General features: G+C 40.4%; 1 protein-coding gene across 7 annotated transcripts in view; it reads right to left on the reverse strand.

Moving 5' to 3' along the window:
- Positions 1-20,777, reverse strand: part of VGLL4 (vestigial like family member 4) — a 144,952-nt gene that overhangs the window by 25,604 nt on the left and 98,571 nt on the right. For all 7 annotated transcript variants that reach the window (XM_061618085.1, XM_061618084.1, XM_061618090.1 and 4 more), the window contains one exon: positions 20,252-20,441. In XM_061618085.1, coding sequence (XP_061474069.1) covers positions 20,252-20,441 — 190 coding nt within the window. The remainder of the gene's footprint in view (positions 1-20,251; positions 20,442-20,777) is intronic.

Below are 20,777 nucleotides of genomic sequence, written 5' to 3' on the forward strand. Positions count from 1 at the left end.
GCCAACTATATCAGTGCACCTGTAACATGAGAAGAGAACAACAAACAAGAGATAATAATGCCTTCCTTCTTGCTAAAAATAATGAAAAGAAATTTGGGAGTTGTACCCCTTGCAATTTATTTCTTTCAAGATGACACTGAGCTGACTACAGATATCTTTTTCTTTCTTTCTATGTGTTTACCATTTTTGAAATATACAAATCCAAAATAACAAATTTCCCTTTTCCTCCAATAGAACTGTACAACGAATGACATTATGATTTATTTTAATGTCCTCATCATAATGTTCCATGTGTATTCAGCAGAAATTGCAATAAATCAGTCCTGTTAACATATGCAACAAAGCAAAACCAGTCTTCAGTCTTTCTGGACAGGGATAGCCTGACCGCTGTTGTCCATGCACTGGTAACCTCCAGGCTGGATTACTGTAATGCTGCCCTTGAGGTTGATCCAGAAACTGTAGCTGGTGGAAAATGCGGTGGCGAGACTGCTCACTGGGCAGGGTATCACCAACATGCTACCCCGCTGCTGAATGAATTGCACTGGCTGCCTATTAACTACTAGGCTAAGTTCAAGGTGCTGGTTTTGATGTACAAAGCCCTATAAAGCTTGGGACCAGGATACCTGAAAGACGGTCTTACCCTTTATATATCCAGTTGATCACTGTGCTCTGCAGTTGAGGGCTTCCTGTAGATACCATCTTATCAGGAGGTCAATTCCGCGCAACACAGGAAGCAGACCTTTAGTGTAGTGGCACCTACCCTTTGGAATTCCCTCCTCTTAAATATTAGACAGGGGCCATCTCTGTTATCTTTTCGGTGCCTACTGAGGACCTTCCTCTTTCAACAAGCTTTTTAAGTAGAGACATTATCCCAGTCTGCTTATGTGTTGGAATTGCCTTTTAAGATGTTTTTAACGTTTTTTTAAAAAAGATGTTTTTCAAGATGTTTTGTTCCATCGTGTTTTTAAAGATGTTTTGTTTAAATATATTTTAATATGTTTTCAAACCTTTTTTTAAAGATGTTTTAATATATTTTAAAGTTTGTTTTATGATGTTTTACAGTGTTTTTAGTACTTTTGTTTGCTGCCCCAGGCTCCTACTAGGAGGAAGGGCAGATTATTATTATTAAATATCAACAACAACAACAACAACAATAAAGTGCCATTCCTTAGATATCATGCCTCCTTATGAAATAGACTGTGGTTTACATAAGGTTATCCCATAATAAATGTGTTAGTCTTTAAAATGGCACAAGATGCTTTGTTGTTTTGACTTTTTATGCTCTGGTACACTAAAATTCCTCAACAACACTGCACCTTTATCGGGGGGGGGGAGCTAAAAGCTTTGAAAAATCAATATGGAATAGTAAAGAACACAAACAGATAATCAGAATGGACTGATGTCAGCAAGGGGTACCTTTTTTAAACAAAGCTCTTGTCTGTTTGCATATATGAAAATTAAGGCGATTGGGTTAGTTACATACACACATCCAAAGGTCAAAGATATACTTGCACATTCATGGCTTAATTCAACCCAAGGCTAAAACCCAGTACACCTGTAGAATATCTATGCATTTTGATTGCTTAAAGACAACAACATCCTTTTGCAGGCAAAACTACTACTATTCTATACAGATATATTCAAATAGAGAAATTAAGTTTCCCCATTGGGCTGAATAAGATCAGAGCATGAAAGCAACAGCTGAAGATAGGAAATGGCTGCAGCAGTGGCATACAAAAGATCTCAGATTCTGTCCTCAGCATCTCTAGGTAGGGCTGGGAGAGACTGCTGCTTTGAAACTCTGGAGCAAGATGGGCCAATAGTCTGACTCAGTATAAGACAGCTTCCTATATTCTTAAATGCTTGGTAGTATCCAGATTAGAATTTGCTTGAGAAGGGATTGCTGAGCCTTGAAGCCATCCTTCCATAGTGTACATTAGCTGGAGCTGTCCTCACACCTGTAGGATACCAACCAATGAATGTGCTGGGGGGGATGTTCAAGGAATGCTGTCGTCATCACTGAACAAGAAAATCCACCTCACACGTTTATCATGTTAGGGTTTGAGCTTCTCAGCCACATAGTCAGGTTTCACCACTGGCAATTCATATTTACATACTGTAAATGTTTTAGGGAAATAAATTTTTGTTAGGGAAATAAAGAAACTTACCATTGATGGATGTAGAAAATTGAATTCTAAAATTCATTCAAATCTCTCCAAAGTCCTACCCTGAATTGCCCTTCAGCTCTGCTGTCATACCCTAGGAAATACCTGCCCATGGCCTCCAGCTCCACAATCTACAGCCATCTGCAGCTCTCCTGCTTCCTCAAAAGGCTCTGCCTTTTCTCCCTTACTTCCCCTTCTGCCTGGACCTGCCTCCCAGAAAACCTCTCTTATTTGAATTCCTCTTGAATACTCACTTTTTCTATGAAGTCTTTGGTACAACTCCCTTATTACAATGCCCTACCACAGTGGTTCGAAACCTTTTCCTTCATGGACCTCTTGAAAATCTATGAGGGTCTTGGCAGACCACTTCATGATTTTTCTTCCTGTTGTAGCAATTGTAATGCACTATGCTAAGTGCTGTATAATTTTTAATTGTATTTTTATTGCTTCTTTAATTTCTTATATATTTTATTCCATAGAATTCAAACTGTAATACAATAAAATGCAATATATAAAAATAAATACAATATAAAAATAAAAGAATCAATAAAATACAATTAAAAATTAATATGAATATTTAAAGCAATGGATGTTCAGTCTCCTGTCTCCAACCTCAAATCTACAGACGTGCTGCAGAACACCTGAATGGAGCTCATGGTGCACAGACCACAGCTTGGGAACTGCTGCCCTACTGTAACTAAGCTTGTAATTAAGCATAAGTATAATTAAGTAAACATAAAACAACATTCTTCCCATTTACACCTGCCCTGACTTCCCTCCTTCCTCTGTTGTCTTCCCTATGTTGAATTTTTGATTATAAGCTCCTCAGGCCAGAGACCTGCCACTTGTGTGCTTTGTAAATCTCGATGTTGACCTGAGGTGGCCAGCTGTATATCAGTTGGTTGTCAATCTGCTGTACTGTACTATTCTGATATTGTATGGATTTTTAATGTTTTTATATGAATTTTATTGCTGCAGCCCATCCTGAAATCATGATTTCTTATCTACTTGTTTACAGTATTTATATACCACTTTTTAGCACAAGAACAATCCCAAAGTGGTTTCCAGACCAACAAAACATTACCAATGCTGCAATACATTTTAAAAATATAAAACACAATTTAAAACATCCTAAACAAAACCGCAAGTAATAAGCAACAATATTAAGATCAGAGGTTATTTAACCCAAGCCTTCAAAGGGCTGGGAGAACAAAGATGTCTTAATTTGGTGATGGAAAGCCATCAATGATGTGGCCATCCGTGCCTGCAGCAGAAACTTCTATAATCGGGTAACAATTACACCAAGAAGGCCTATCGTATATCCGCACACAGTGAACAACACTTGGCAGAGGGACAGCAAGTCGGCCCCCTTCCACTAACCTCAGAGTCTGGGCTGCCTGATATGGGGAGAAGCACTTCCTCAAGTACCTAGGTCCCAAGTCACTCAGGGCTTTTGTATGTTGACATCAATACCTAAAGTTGGATTTGTAACACACAGGCAGCCAGCGCAGATTATGCAAGAATCGATGAAAGGCAGAACAGAATATTTTAAAATCAGCATCTATGTTTATGGTACTACATAAATAATTAAACTCCAGATAATGTTGCACAGGGGTAGGTGATCTGGAACCAAAAGCTATATGTAGACTAAGGCACTTTTGTTGGGTTCCAATAGTTGGTTTATCTGTTTCACAATATTTACTTTTGTCTCTTTTTTAAAAGTGTGGCTATAAAATGAAAACACGGTGTTTTTCCCCAAGATCTTTAAGAAGTTGTGATTTTCTGTCAAGTGCTGGGAGGGTGCCTCTCCTCTGCAACCTGGGAAGGTGGGTCTCCCTGTTTCCAGACACAAGTAAGCAGCATTCACAATCATTAGTATTTAGAGGATACTAGTCAAATTTGAATCTGTGCATTAAAAAATATGTTTGGAGTTTTCAAGAGTTCAAGCAAGAGCTCACAAACTACAAGTCAAACTCAGGTCACATGTTGCCTACCTCCTGGGGTTATAATTAATCACATATAACTCCCTGTATCACCCAGCTGCCTGCTGAACTGATGAAAAAAGGGTAAATGGAATTCAGTTCTGTATATAATTTGATGCGCAGCCATACAGGCAAAGTAACTGTAAGCTTGCAATGCTTAAATATCTCTAGCAAAGTAACCGTGTAAAATTTAAAGCATACATTCATTTTGTGTGTGTTCACAAACCAGCTTATACATTAATTCTTTTTAAAATCTGGTACGCTGCATAAAACTTGCAGTGTGTGGCAACAAAGCAGAAAATCTGAAGAGACAGCTCAGTTTCTTCGATCCCTTAATATATCTGTTTTTCGGTCATTTATTCTGCACTGAAGCAACTACAAAAGAGTACAAGAGCCTTGCAAAAATCCCACTAAAGGAAGTGGTCAAATAACTGAAATCAGAAACTTCACTCACAGCAAGTCTTTTCTTTTCTTTTTTAACCTCATGCCATTTTCTTTAAGGATAAACCTGACACTAAAACAAGTTTCAGTCTACCTTTGCACTGACTGGCCTGGCAACCCATGCTTGGATACTGTGTATAGGAAAAGGTGAATGGTTCAATGGAAGACCACACAATTCTTCGCCCTGGCTTTAAAAATGCACAATTACACTTTGCAGGCTGTCACATGACAACATTTCTCTGCCACCTGAGCCTGCCGACTCCCAATTTGAAAAATAACACCTTTGTGTACATTAAGTCTAGCAGTACGAGAATCACTGTTAAGTAATAGTTACAGTCAGCGCACTTGTCTTTTCTCTAAGAGCAAAGGAGGGTGACTAAAGGTGTTAGCGGCGTGAATCTAATGTATGTTTGGGAACAAAATCACTGCTCCCTCTCCAGAGTAGAGCTACTGATCCACTCTCATACTTCTCTGTTCAGCACTTAGTTTAAATTAATTACAGCTGAAAATATGCCACTGCCATCTGGTTTGAAACAACAAGGATCAGGGAATAAAATGAAAGCTCTCCCTCCCCCTGCCTTTTTTTGTACTAACCTCACCTTCATCATTGCCAAAGAGCATGAAGACAGCCCTGCGTCCTCCCACAAGAAAGCCTTGGGCCTCACAAACTTGGCAAGCGTTCTGCTGCACAAAAAGCTCAGCAGGCAGAAGTCATATCAAAATAAGAGTCCTTCCGACCAGGAAAGCTGTACTAAAAAGGAACAAGGATGAATTTCTTCTACACTTGTTGAACACCATTTTTGTGGAAACCGTTCCAGAGAAGATGTTCATGTTTGCTGAAGCGAGTCTCCCCTTGTAAGTCACCAAAAAGCAGAGGGAGGAAACGTTCTTTGGGTCTCCCCACAGGGACTGATTAGTTGGTGGCTGAGAGATCAAAAGGAAAAGAATGTGAGGGGAAAGACAGCAAAGCCATGCCTGAGATAGGCCCCCTTGCCTCACTGGACCACAGCACCAGTAATCAATACCACTGGGAGACTGCACTGCACTTCGCATTGCACAGCAGGGAACGCAGCAAATTGGCACTCTGCCCAGGACTGCCACGTGGCGATTTTTTTTATTTTGGTCGCTCAGCCAGGTTTTGTTTTTGTTTTGTAAATGCTTACTTCCATTGCTTGCCAGTCAGTTAGTTTAAAGTGTCCGAAATGACAATCTCAGCTGCACTTCCCAACCTAATCAACACAGACAACTGATAATGGTAAAGACTGGGATGTACCCCTCAGGCAGAAACAACAAACACTTTGAAAACTGTGCTTTCAAACATGCTTTTTCTGTTGAACCACATTTAGGAGACACTATGTTGTATATAGCATAGTGCTATAGGATACAATATACCCACTTATCTAACAGTAAACCCCACTGAATATAATGCGGCTTACTTCTGAGTAGGCAAGTATAGGATTGCACTGTAAGAGAGCGATCTATGAAGCTGAAAGTCCCTGGTTCAAATCTCAATTCAGCTATGAGCCACTTTCTCTTAGTCCCAATTTTTAATGTGGAATAATTCTGGCCTACCTTGCAGGGCTGTTGCATATATTAAAGCTACTTTGCATAACTTATTACCACAGTTTTTACCAAACCGTCTTCCTCCAATAGTAATCATCAAGGGGAATAAAATATAAATGCCTTGACTATGTGTAAGCCAAGACGCATGCCATATTTTTACACAAGCACACCATACAACCAGTTTTGTGTAAAATAAATAAATACAGAAACATGATATAAACTTGTTATTATATATCTAGGTGTGCAAATACTGTACAGTGTACAGTAGGGCCCCACTCATACAGCGGGTTACGTTCCAGACCCCTGCTATAAAGCGAAAACCGCTGTAAAGCAGAACCCATTGACTAACATTGACCAAAAAGGCGCCCGACGGCAAAAAAAACCCGTAAAAGCGGAACAAGCGCAGTAAGAGCGGGGCCTTTCTGCAATTGACAACTGCTGCATTAGCGGAACGCTATAAAGCAAAGTGCTGTAAAGTGGAGCCCTACTGTACTAGTACACACAATAAATCATTTTAAAGGGTTCACCCAGCATATGGATCAGTGGAACAAAGAAAGTGGGTTTTGGTAGCTACCACAAGTAATACCCACCAGGTACATCTCCCTTAAGGTAATGTATATAAATGTGAAGTATTGTGGTACTTAAGGCCTTTTAAAAGCTACATGGAAGCTTAAGATGAGCAATTTACTACAGAATGAGGATTTCTTGTGACCTAATATCTGGGTGTAGATTTGGGGTGGACAAAAGAAAGTCCTTTTTCAAACACACAGCACATGGAATTTGCTCCAACAGAACGTGGTGATGTCCAGTAGCTTAGATGGCTTTTCAAGGGGATTCAACAAATTCACAGAGGCTGGGTCTGTCACTGCATGTTCAGAGGTAGTATGTTGCTGAATACCAGTTACTGGGGAGCAAAAGCAAAAGACGGCTATTGTGCTCATGTCCTGCTTCTAAGATTCCCAGAGGCATCTGGTTGGCCACTGTGGGAAGCAGAATGCTGGATCAGATGGGTCCTTGGTCTGATCAAGCATGATTCCTACTGTGTTCTTGGGTTTTAAATAAAAGAACTGGATTGCAATGGATATTTATGCAAGTACTCAAGGGGCAGCCAATGTGATGCCAGCTTCCATGAGCCCCAGCTATCACTGGTCAGAGCTTATGGGAGCTGGAGTTCAACAACATCAGAAGGGCATCAGGCTACCCCTGAAGCAGTCAAATCTCAACAGTTTCTGAACTTGAACTATGGCAATTTATTTATATCCAAAATATTAAAAACAAAATGTTAAAAAACTAAACTCATTCATCTGATTTTCTTGTAAATCCATTCACAAATCAAACATGTGGATTTCTAAATCAGGCTGCCCTCAATGAAAGAATGCTCAGTGGTGATGGCATTAGTTGCTGGCTGCTAAGAACAAGCCCTGGAGCTGACCATTCCTCCTTTACTTCTCCCATCACGTGCCAGCTTCAGCATCAAGGTCTAGGCTTATATTAAGCCAGGGTTCTCCATTACGTCCCAACCAAGGAGCATAATGTTGGTCAAGCCTGGAATGATTGTCTAAGCTGAACCAACGTCAAATAAATGAAAAAAAATAAATTACAAAGAAGGGGAAAAAATCCAAGTAGTGCAATTGTAACCTCCAGATCCACTAGCTGGAGTGGGTTAAGATGCTTTTCTGTAGAGCCCCCTGCTATGCTCCACAGACATAAAATTATGAGAGGTATTAGCCCCCAAAATTCCTGGGACAGGGCAGAAGTGGGGTGGAAGTGGCCTTGGATCTACTGATTCAAGTGCCCTTTGTTTGTTGAGAGGCTCCAAGATCAGATGCCAATGCAAACCTGGTTTAACTAATTTCCCTGGTCCATTAGAATAGCAGGAAATTAGGGAAAACAGGATGCCACAGAGTGTGCACGTGCAGGGGGGAAAGATAAGTTCATCACAAAATTTCCAACTTGACAGACAGAATGTTAGAAATGGCAGTAGATCTGCCACTTCACATATCCCCCACCCCATTTAGGACTGAAATCTTAAATATTTAAATTAAACAGCAAAAGATACAAAATAAAATTTTATAACCCTCGCCCAATGTGAGATCAAATCATGAAGATAATTTTTTTATTTATTTAAAATATTTCTATCCCACCCTTCTATCCTGTAACAGGGCACTCAGAGCGGCTTACAAAAATAAAATCAAACACATACATAATAAAATTGTAAACAATAAAATCACAAAAACATTAAAATAAATTAAAATACAATATATATATATATATACACACACATATACATATATATAGGGAGTGGTACTAAAGGGGACTACAAGGGTAAAATTTAACGTAGAAGGCATAAAAGTGTCAGGCTCTACTTTCAGTCCCTTCCAAAGGCTCTAGGGCTTGCAGACGCTGTGCTTCGATGCTTTTAGATGGATGTGTCAATTGTTCCCCCTCCACGCCCACTCCCTCCTCCTTTCATTTCATTTCCTGTGGGCTGAAGAGAAACTTTGGCTGCTTTCTCCCGTTCTGCAAGTCTTTTTTATGTTGCTGCAAACAGTGTCTTTATTTTCTTTCCCTCCCTAACTTGTGCGCAAAAGCACAACACTGCTCAAAGATCTGTATTTGAGCTGTATTGTACCAATGAAAATACACTTCCAGGTTGTCACACTTCCGGGTTGTTGTTTTTTTAAATGAAACTTCCCGGAAGAACAAACTGAGCACGCTCAGTTGCCAGGTAACTAGAGGGAGTGGAAATGTTAAATTAGAGGGCATGGGCTACTTACCCAACACAAAAATACATGCCCTTATATTTAACGGATCAATAGGATGGTAAACATAGCATCTTTACAGACTCCAAAAATTCCATTTTGATATCCTATCAATTGTCCATTTCTTGCCCTCCTCCTTTTAATGTTTTAGCACATATGCAGACTTGTAGTCTTTGCATATTTGTATTTATTTTAAAACACTTATATACTAGTTTATAATTCAGAAAATTCCAAAGCAGTGTACAGAACATACCATAACAATAAAAACAGGCTATGGTCTGAAGGCACATAAGGCCAGCTTCCTGCTGAAGCTAAGCAGGGTCAGGTCTGGTCAGTGCCTGGATGGGAGACCACCTGGGAACCATATGTAAGCCGCCCTGGGTTTCTACCATGAAAAGAAAAGCAGGGTATAAATGTAATAAATAAATGACATAAAACCAAACCACAACAATTCATAATAATGCAATAACTGATGTAGTATGATATTGACTGTAGAACATTATTCTCTTGCTGGCTTTATGTGCCAGCTAAATATTAATGGCCTGGAAATGCTTGAGAGAACAGATGAGTTTTAAGCATATACTGAAAGCACAATACAATCAGTGCTTGTGTGTTTCTGGGGGGAGGTTGTTCTACAAGGTGAGTGCCACCACCATCATCAAGACTCATGCAGGAAGCTCATAAGATGGATTTCTGATAGCTGTGGCACTACCAAGAGGGCCTCAACTGATGGTCTCAGAGAACAAATCAATATGGGGGAAGGCTTCCCTCAGGTAACCTGGTCCCAAGTTACCCTAATTTTAGATGGGGTAATAAAGAGGTAGCAATGTTAAAAAGATTAATCCTTGTCAAATATTGAACCCAAGTACCTTAATTGGCTTAAAGATTTGAGAGTAGAGCCAAAACAACTTGTGCAACTTTTTAGCACTCCAGAATTCTGCTCCTGACTGACTGTTACTTGGCAGTTTTAGACAGAATTAATGCCAGTTTGGGGGTGGAGATATTGTAGCAAATTACAGCATAAGACAAAACGAAAGGATATTCTCAAGTCCATCATTTTTTGTCTAAGGGAAAAAAATCTCATTCAACTAAAAGAAAACATAAGGTTTTATTCCAACCCTGACTCTACAGTCATTGTCTATAGCAACTGTGTCCATAACATTCCAACTCTCAGGAGTGCAACTTTCTAGTAAATGGTACATCTGTCAAACTGCAGGAAACATCTGGGAAAATGGTTGAACAAAAAGGAGCAAGTTTAAAACTTGTGCTCCATAAGCTTCTATCACACAATCTAGAGTACATTTTTAAAGGGGTTGCTTGGCTATAGTCCTGTGCAGTTAACATGCCCATAGGCTCTACTGAAATGAATGGGACCAGTGTGCATTTGTGTATGCACAAAACTGTAACCAGATTTACTTAGATTTGTAGTATGCTGTTCCCATTTATTTGATGAGAATATTTTTAAACTACTGAACATCATACCACCACCACAGTGGTATACAACAACAACAAAACAGGTAAAAGTTCTTTTAAAAAATAATCAAATACTGCCTGCAAGTAAATTCTTCCTTCTGGGAAAGCTAGTAAAGTTTTAAAAAGATATTTGTATCCAATGAAATTATACAATGTCAGAACCTGTGTAACTAGAATGAGAAATGTGTTCCACAGGGCAGAACTGCTGCTCTGAAGGACCCAGTCCAAGCCACCATGGAACAAAGGCCTGAAGGAGTGAGCACCAGATGACCACAGTGCATGGGCAAGTATACAGGGAATAAGGCAATCCCTCAAATACTGTAGTGTATAAAGTCCTAAACGATATGTGACCAAACCAACAGTAAAACCTTACATCTGTCCCAGTAGCATATTGGGAGCCAGTGCAGTGCCCCCAGGGTATTATATGCTAGCAGAAGGCAACCCTTTCAACAAACCATACTATTGCATTCTCCACTAGCTAAAGTTTCCATATCTGTCTTAAGGGCAGACCCACATAGAGCATATTGCAAGAATCCAATTACAAGGTCATCAATGCATGAACCAACGTAAGTAAGCTATCATCCAGAAATGGCCAAAGCGCTCCTAGTCACCAGCTAAACTTCCAGTGACAATGATGGATCAAAGAGGACTCCAAGACTACATACTTGTTCCTTCACAGAGAGAGTGCAACCCCATTCTGAACAGGTAACTAACCTACACCCCAAACAGTAGAACCACTCACCCACAAGGCTTCTGTCTTACCAAGTTTCAATTTATTGGCTATCATCCAGCCCACCACTATGTTCGGGCATGGCCACACCTGATCCAGATGTCACAGAAAAACAGAGTTGTGTATCATCAGCGTACTCTTAATGAGTGCTCCCAACTGATTCATAGAGAGGTTAAACAGAATTGGGAGAGAAGGTGCTTCCCTGTGGGACCTCATAGCATAGCTGCCAAGGGGGTGACAAACAGTCCCCCAATGCTACTCTCTGAAACTGACCCTGCAGGCAGGAATGGAACCACTGAACAATAGTGGTCCCAAATCCAGAGCCAGTCCAAGAGGATACCATGCCAATTATATCAAAAGCTACTAAGAGACAGAGAAAGAGTAATATGGTCACAGTCCTCCTACACGTCTCTTGATAAAGGCCACCCATCAAGGCAACCAAGGCTGATCTGGTCCCAAAACCAAGTCAGAACCCAGACAGCAATGGGTCTAGACCAGCCTTTCCCAACTAGTGGGCCACCAGATGTTGTTGGACCACAATCCCCATCTTTCCTGACCATTGACAATGCTGGCTGAGGCTGATGGAAGTTGTGGTCCAACAACATCTGGTGGCCCACTAGTTGGGAAAGGCTGGTCTAGACACTCAGTATCTTTCAAGAATGCCTGCAGTTGTGCCACCACAACCCTCTCAATCATTTTGCTAGCAACCAGATGGTAACTGTACTACAGGTCTAGGGTTGCACTACTGCCTCCTTAAGGGCAGCAGGCATCACTTCCCTGTATAAAAACACCTTCACCCTGTTTTTATGTTATATTATGTTTTAACTCCAGCAGTAGAGGGAAATGGCTTGTATCCATATACAAGTAAGGAGTGTTTTTATGTTTGCTTGTGAAGAGTAGACACAGTAACACAGGCAGGTGTGCTGTTTTTCATAGAACAGTGTACATGGCTCCACACACTTGCCCTATCATGCTAGTGTAGGTGCAATAATCATACTGTGGCCAGCTTTATTTATTTATTTATTTACTTTTAAATACATTCTAAATGGCATATGAATTTCCCATTTATCCACTGCACGTCTAGTGGTAAACACTAGATTTATTACATGTACATCCTTTCTCCAAAGAGCTCAGAAGGGGTAAGGCAGTCAGCATCAATGACATCACTACTATATCAGCTTCACTAGTCGCCGTGTGTTCCAAATTAGACCCAATTTAAAGTCCTGGTTTTAACCTTTAATGCCTTTAATGGTTTGGGCTCAAAACTATTTGTTGGACCACCTGCACCTGTATAATCCTGCCAGTGCCCTGAGATCAGCAGTGGAGGCCTCCCTTGAGGGCCCACCTCCCAGGTCCATGAGGTGAGCGGCCCTGTGGCTATAGAATTCTCTGTATCATGTCAATACACTGCAGGAATTTCAGAAGACTCTGAAAACGTTATATATATTAGCATTCCAAGCATGAGATAGTTTTACTGTTTTGTTGTCTAGATAATGCTATTATATTTTGTCTTCAACAGGTTTTTTAGTAATAGTTTATTTATTGTTCACCACTGTGGGGTTTTTAAATGTTGTAATGACACAGGTTTTGGATTGGATTGTCCAGAAAAGCAGATTTAAAATATTGCTAAAACAGTCAAAAAAGCAAAATACACCACCTACTTCTGTAAAGAAACAAGGAAATAGTGACAAAATGCTGCAAAAATGCACGGATGGACAGGTAAAACCACTATCTTCATTTTAAAACAAACCAGTATCTTACAGCAAAGCAACAACTAGAGATGTGAAAGCCCAGGAAAAAAACCCAGGAGAATTGGGGGGGGGGAGAGAAGATGGGGAAAAAACCCAATTTCCTCCCAATTTTTCCAGTTTCTCTTCTGGACCTTCACATCTCTAGCAACAACAATGGAAAAATAGAAAAACAAACTACTGTCTGTATTGCATAAAAACTTAAGATGAGCCTGCTGGATCAGGCCAATGGCCCATCTAGTCCAATATCTTGTTCTCACAGTGGCCAACCAGCTGCACTGTAGCAGATGTTTAAGGAATGAGAAAACATCTTCATGTGGTAAGCTGGTAGGTTATGTTCACTCTTAGATCTATCCCAGCCAAGACAGTCTGTGTCAGCTTGAACAAATCATTTACTATTGGTTTACAGTAAGAGTCAAGACAACAGCAGCCTATGTAACTGTCACAGTTGCTGTGCCATCCCACCCACATTTACCCAGAAGGTCCTTTATTTTGAAGCAGCAGGCTATAGAAACAATTGGGAGATTCACAAAGTAGAATGCATATACTGCCCAAAGCCATGTGCTGGCAAAACTCCTGCACTATCATTCATTCATACTTCTACATGAAGACTGTCTCTGCGTTTAGAACAATATCACGCCTGGAGAAGACATGCCAATTTGCCAAAACATTTCTCTGCAGTCCAGAGGAGCAGATATTTGCTTTAAAAAACAAGTAATATACCTGAAATTCTCATGAAATCAAATTCTGAACAGAATATATACAGCCCAGTATATTGATAATTAAGAAGTACAACCCTATGAGCAGCAAATTACATACAAGCTCAACAGAAATCAATATGGCAAGTCATTCAATATACAATAAGAAGCCAAGAGGGAATACACTATGTACAAGGAGAAGGCAAGTGAGAGACAGGAATGGCCTTATGCCAAGAAGCCTGAACTCTTAGATTGTATCTGAAGAAATAGTACCATTTCCAAAATATGTTGGGCTTTAATAAACCCATGCACTTTTGAAAATCTGTGTCTCTTGCATTTTCACCATTCAATACATGATAATTTAAAAAATCCAGCATCTGCAATACATGATCTTCACACATGTTCTTCACCTTAAGAAAATTCACCCTACCCCCAACTACACCGTTTTTAAATATGTTTTAGAGATAGCAGGGACTGCACAAGTTGAGCCATGAGCTCATGTGATCTAGTAAAAACTCAGTAGATCATCAGAAGCTAATGAAAGTCTTACTATCAACTGAATAAAAGAATACGCTTGAGATTAATCATGAGTTTGGTTGAAGGACAGACTTAAATTAAAGTTGATGTGCACTTTCCAAGCTGGGGTCTCTAAATTTCTCTCCAACACATTAATACCCAAGCCTGCCCCAATCTGATGTTCTCCAGATAGTTCAGACTACAATTTCCATCTTCCTTCACCACTGGCCATGGAGTCTGTAGCAGATTAGAGTTACAATCCAAACATGGGGGTGGGGGCAATGTTGGGGAAGGGTGCACATGATTAATTCATTCCATCATCACTCAAGCTATTCAATGACAAGTGCTGTTTCTGAAGGTTTGCATTTCACCAATTAAACCAAATTGGTCTGCCATATAATAGACACCACCACCCCCGCAAAAAAAATGAAAAATACTTGCAGGCAGTTGCTCATGGAATAAGCAGGACAAAACAAACACATAATGGGATTTTGGCACATTATTAAATAACTGTTTGACGCTCATCATATTAACAGTGCATTGCTGTACCCATTTAGAGCACACCCACCTCTAGCTTGCATCCTTGAAGAAAAGCATAAAACAAAAGGCTACATTAGTCACATGTGCCACGGAATCAAAGACATGGCACAGGCATCCAGTCAAAGTTGGACCACTCCGGAATCCTCTCCCTAATGAGCAACCAATATAGTTCTGGGAAATTTAGCAGCTTGCCATGGTATTTTTAATACACTAATTTACCAATAAACATTACCAATAAAGAGACTTCTTACAGTTGAATCCCAAGGGTTAGTGGATTCTTCTTTGACACAATTATGCTGACTAAGTAAGGGACCTTAACAACATCAAGAAAAAAGATGTAATATAAATTTACAATATTGCATAAAGGCTGGCTACACAAGCCTCCTATTTCCAAGCTGTTAAGAAGTTGAGAAAATAAAACCAAGCCGTTTCTTTCCCCCACCTTTCTTAACTCTTTGATACTTTTAGATTTTGCTTATTTTATTTGTTACATGGCAAAGAAAATGACCTAAGGAGAAATTATCAAGCGTTCCACCTCTGTCCAAGGACTCTTAAGGCAGAAATAATGCCTGCTGGGAAAAGGCTGATGTCAGCTCTTAAGAGCTCCCTGCAAGGATAAGGAGTCCTTTGTTTTCAGCTGAACTGTGAAAATGAGAAAATACCTCTAGCCTGACAAACAAGAAACCCACACAACATAGGTCAGGCCTGAGACCTCTGTTTAAAGGGGCAACACTTCATTAGTGTTACACTTGCACTGCAACATCCAGACACTTTCAACATTAAACAGAAGCTTGTACAAAATAAACCAGATGCATCTTTAAAGCCATATGAAACCATCGCACAATTAAAGATGACAGTTGGTATGTGTTTTCCTCCACTCCTCACCAAAAGATCTACGTTTGCATCTTTACTGAAACCACATACATAAATACCTACACAAAAGGGGAAAAATGAAATTACTTGTTAGTGGAAAGGAGAAGTTCAAAATATAAATTTAATGTTAAAATTACCCTAACTTTTGGTATTCATAACAAATTCTGTCATTCCTCCTCAGTTTTGTATCGTTGATATTTTGGTGAAATATCATGAAAGCTTTCCAACTTGCCGTTTTTGGAGGGAAAGCTTTGGAATGGGTGGCACTCCAGTTGAGGCTGATGGGGGCTGCAGTCTAAAACAATTTGAGGGCACCAGGTCAGGGAAGGCTGCACTACAGCTTCAGGCCCAATTAGATGTTACTAGTTTACTGGGTCCCTGTCTTGTGACATACAGCTGGTATAGCACAGTGAGGAGGAGAGCCTGGATGGGAGTCCAGAGTCTGTGAGTTCAAATCCCCGCTCGTGTCTCCTGGGTGTAAAGGGCCAGCTAAAGATCTCGCCACAGGGAGTGGCTCAGGGGTTACGTGCCCTGCCACCTGTGCAGCCATGGGCAAGCTGCATAGTCCCAAGGAGCCCAGTTGTCCCCCAGCTGGCAGTTGCAGACAAGGAAAGGGCTGGCATGTGCAGCTGTGGCAATCTGAGCAGGCCCTAGCCAGCTGGGGAGGACTAGCCTCAGAGGGAAGCAATGGTAAACCCCCTCTGAATACCACTTACCGTGAAAACCCTATTCATAGGGTAGCCATAAGTGGGGATCGACTTGAAGGCAGTCCATTTCCATTTTCATCTTGTGACATGGAACCAAGGTAAGTGCTGTAGCTTTGGCAGATAATTTCCATTTTCCTTATTGAGGCTGCATCCATACGTGGGGTGTGCTGTGTTATCTTTCCTGATTATAATGCTTTATAATAATATATTAATCTTACTAATGTATTTATAAATGAATATATTTATTAATAATATACCACCATGTTGTGCTAAATTTTATTTAGTGGTGAGATACAACAGCAGCAGATGTCACTGGACATGTCATCTCCCTCCACCCTTTATGTACATGGACGCTTCAGTATGCCGGAATACTGCCCCAAATGTCATTACACAAGTGGTAGTGGTGTGTTCCCAAAAATATGTCAGGAAAAATAAAATGCCAAACTCCCACGATTGTTGAGGTTAATGTGGTTGCAGATAGATTTTATTTTCTGAAAGCAATTAACTGGAAATGAGTGCTAACCTTACACTTGATTCCACTAAAATTCCAGAAGTTGCTTTTACATCATATATACAATTATATCATATAAGACAACATTACTTATTAAAATTTGCACTCAACAACCTAGGAGGTGTTTCACACCATCCAAGTGTCTAACTGTAGTAGTAAACATGATTTAACACAATGCATACCTACTGCAATGCACACCTCTAGTAGGCAGAGCTGCCCCTAGGCACCGGGAAGCGGGGCAGTTGCCCCGGGCCCCACACTTTGGGGGGGCCCCACACTTGGCGGTCTGCTCACCAGCCGGCTCCTTCCTCCCTGCCTGCTCGCCTTTGCCACGCCAGGCAGGGCACAGTGCTCACTCGCTCTCTTTCTCTCCGCCAGGGACAGGGGCTCGCTCGCCTGCTCACCTGCCATGCCGAAGCCGCCACCGCCGCTCCTGCTGCAGTCAGCAAGCAGTAGCCACCCCGGGACAGTGAGCTGGGCCGGCAGTTCCAGGACTGGTGCCTGTGCACCTACGGTGACTAGGCCAAGACCAAGACGGTGACCCAGAGCAAATGTGGGGGACCCCCAACTATGCTTTTGCCCCGGGCCCCGCACATGCTAAGGGAGGGCCTGCTAGTAGGAATTCAATTTTAAAGTGAAGACAGACAGAAAGCAGAGGATTGTAACAAAATACAAGTCTTCAAACGGGTTCTGCTTTGTGAACTAACAAAAACTGAATTCAGATGAAAACGTTGATAGCAAAGAACTCTTTAACCAGTGTTTTTATGATGATGATTTATTGCCTATTATGGCTTAACTATAACACCCATCATCCCTGATTTTTGGCCATGCTTGCTAGAGCTGATGATAGTTGTAGTTCAGCAACATCGACAGAGCCAAAGATTCCCCACACCTGTATTATGCAAAATGTCCACTTCCTGCACTAACCAAAGCAATACAGACAAGCAAAAGAGTGGGTCAACTTTCTGATTACTAAATTTTCTGTTAATCCTACAGTGACTTCTGTAATTACCACTCAGATGGGCATCTATGAAGTTAAAAAAAACCCTTAACATATAGTTTAAAACAAAGGACTAATTTTTTACTTTGTAACCAAGACATTTTACATTGGAATTGTTCTAACAGGGGCCAACAGCATTTAAATTCTCCATCTTATTTATGCTATTAAATGTTGCCAACAAGTTAACATGTTTTCCTGATAACCTAATAGCCAACCTATATATTTGCACAGTATTTTGTTTCTCACACTTACAGTACTTTCTTAATTTCTGACCACTAATGAAACCCCTTCCTGGATGTGATAGTGGTTACATCCACACCATACATTTATTTATTTTTTAATTTATATCCCACCCTTCCTCCCAGCAGGAGCCCAGGGTGGGAAACAAAAGCACTACAAACACTTTAAAACATCATAAAAACAGACTTTAAAATACATTAAAACAAAACATCTTTAAAAACATTTTTTTTAAAGCTTAAAGGCCATTTAAAGCCCATGGCTTCCCCCAAAAGACTCCTAGGAACTGCAGTTGGTTAAGGGTGCTGGGAAATGGTGCTGCGTGAGGGGAGAACTATAGTCCCTGTGATTCTCTGGGGAAGTCGTGTGTTTTAAATGTATAGTGTGGATGTGACAAGGAACAGCTGAAAATAGTAACAGTAGGACACTCAATCTTCTGCCTCTAGCACCAGCTTCCAATATTCCATCCACAAAAACGTATTATCATGACCACTGTACCCTAATTATGAATTTCTTTAGACTTCTGTAGAGACTACATGATTAGTTTTCAGATAAAATTCCATGGAAATTTTATTTTATGGAGTTGAGAGAAGTGAATCTGAAAGTATCAAATGATGACTCTAGCATTTCAAATTCCACCTATCTACATAATGTGGAACAGTCTACCTAACTGCTATTTGTATTTTATTTCCTTTATTTTTATGAATGTGAAAGTCACATGTTCCCCTTGCTCTCCCAAATTATGCAGTAATTCAAGCATGGCATAATTTTTCCCTTCTAATAATATATGGCAGGTGAAACAGAAAAATTCGGTCCTTGGTCTTTTTTCTCCCAAGGATTACAAATCTCACTTTTAAGGAGAGATTTTAAGTAGTTAATGGAGTAATCACTGCATGTAAAAAAAAAGGGGGGGGAGCTTTTGCTGTTTGTGAGAGTTTTTATTGCTCTGGTTTGTAACAAATTCCAAGTCCGCAGTTCTCTGACTAACACTGCTGTGATTTATTTGAGGATAACATACCTCAGTCCACATCTTATGACTGAACACAACAATCCAAAGCTGAATGGAATGTATGGAATGCCGAGTGCTTCTTGAGCTGAGGCAGCAGGGAACAGCACACAGTTATCAAGCTGGCCTGACTGAAATACTCCAATCACTTCCTCTGGTCAGGAATGAAAGGAATTCTCTCAGCTCCTACTTCATGCCAACTACAGCTGCTGCTTTCCTAAGAATGAGAACACAAAGTGGATGGAAAACATTTTTCTTCCTTTCCAGTAACCCACATTTTACCTGCACAGAGAATTACTCTGCTGGCATGTGAAAATGGAAGCGTGTTAACTAGTGTTTAGCATCAACTGTAGCTTGAGCAGCTGTAGGTGTGCAGTCTGCTGAGCAGCTGTTCCAAAGGTTCCTGGCCTTTAGAAGAAGGGAAAAAACCCTAAACATGCGAAGAATCTTTTCTCTTCTCAAAGTATAGAGTCTTAAAGCATAGAGACTGCTGAGGGAGAAAGGTAAAACAAACAGGAATGGTATTTTGAAACATACCTAAGCATTTCCTGTAAGCAAAAACAAGTAAAGCTAATAGGAAAAGGGGTTTGTTTGTTTAAACAATACCAAGTTCTAAACCAGCCTTTCCCAACCTTTGGATCCCCAGGTGTTGCTGCACTACAATTCCCATCATTCCTGATCACTAGCCATGCTGGCTGGGGCTGATGGGAGTTGTGGTTCAGTAACATCTGGGGACCCAAAAATTGGGAAACTGCAGTTTTGAAGACAGTTTCTGTTTTCTGAAGAACGAAAGCAGCAAGATTTGTCCCAAATTTTCAATTTGTCATATAAAAGTTCAATAGTGCACTAGAAAGTCAGAGCTACTTTCAAGTGTAATACACGTTATAAAAGATATGAAGCTGCCAATATAAACTGTGTCACCATATTGGGGTCTTCCTCTATAATTTGTAGCAACACCTATGATGCAACATCATGACGTTGTGCTTTCCCTGCCCCACAATATTGGCAGCTGCTGTAGGGAGCAAGAAAATGTTCAGCATGTTGTAATACCATGTTTCAGAGGTAGAGGGGGACAATTCAACGCAGAGATGCCATTCATGTTTGATGGCAACCCTGTTCCACATCTTTTGTAATGTGTTGTTCTACCTATATTACAGACCTGTGACACATTGATTATCATTTTTCGACACAAAATAATAAACTGGGGGGAGATCTCCAGGAGCTGTATGAATAACAGCCTTTGTTAGTGTGTTCTAAAACAAAGACATGAAAAAGAAATAATAAAATAAAATAACTCACAGATGGGGACTGAACATTCGAGTCATTTTAGAGACATGTTCATTTTCACAGTCTAGGTCATCGTCTCCTTGGTCCATGCTGAACTTCCTCTTGCAAGGACTGATAGGGGGTGGCCCTGTCCTATGGTTGGTTACAGCAGCTGATACTGGGAGAGACTGCATCCTGGGTTCTCCTCTTAGAGCAGCTTCGCCTAAAAGAAAAAGCAGAGGATCAGTGGATCTAAATGTTTTAAAGAAAGACATGAAAGCATCAGGAAGGGCATCCCTTAAAGTCTGCACCTCCATAAACCAAGCATTTGACAAATCAATAGGACGCTTGCCTTGTCAGGCTTGTTTAAGACTTTAAAAAGTGGTTAGAAACTAAATATTCATTTTCTTAAAATAAAACATGACTTCTACAAATCAAATACTTGTTAAATTCAGTTTCTAAAATATAAATATTGGAATAAAACAGCAGCAGGAGGAGAAGTGGAGAAGTGCAGTTGACTCATCTCAGGTGCACTTAAGGTCTAAACTGACGCATAAAC

This window comes from Rhineura floridana, chromosome 3 (assembly GCF_030035675.1).
Source record: "Rhineura floridana isolate rRhiFlo1 chromosome 3, rRhiFlo1.hap2, whole genome shotgun sequence".
In the NCBI taxonomy this organism is placed as follows: Eukaryota; Metazoa; Chordata; class Lepidosauria; order Squamata; family Rhineuridae; genus Rhineura; species Rhineura floridana.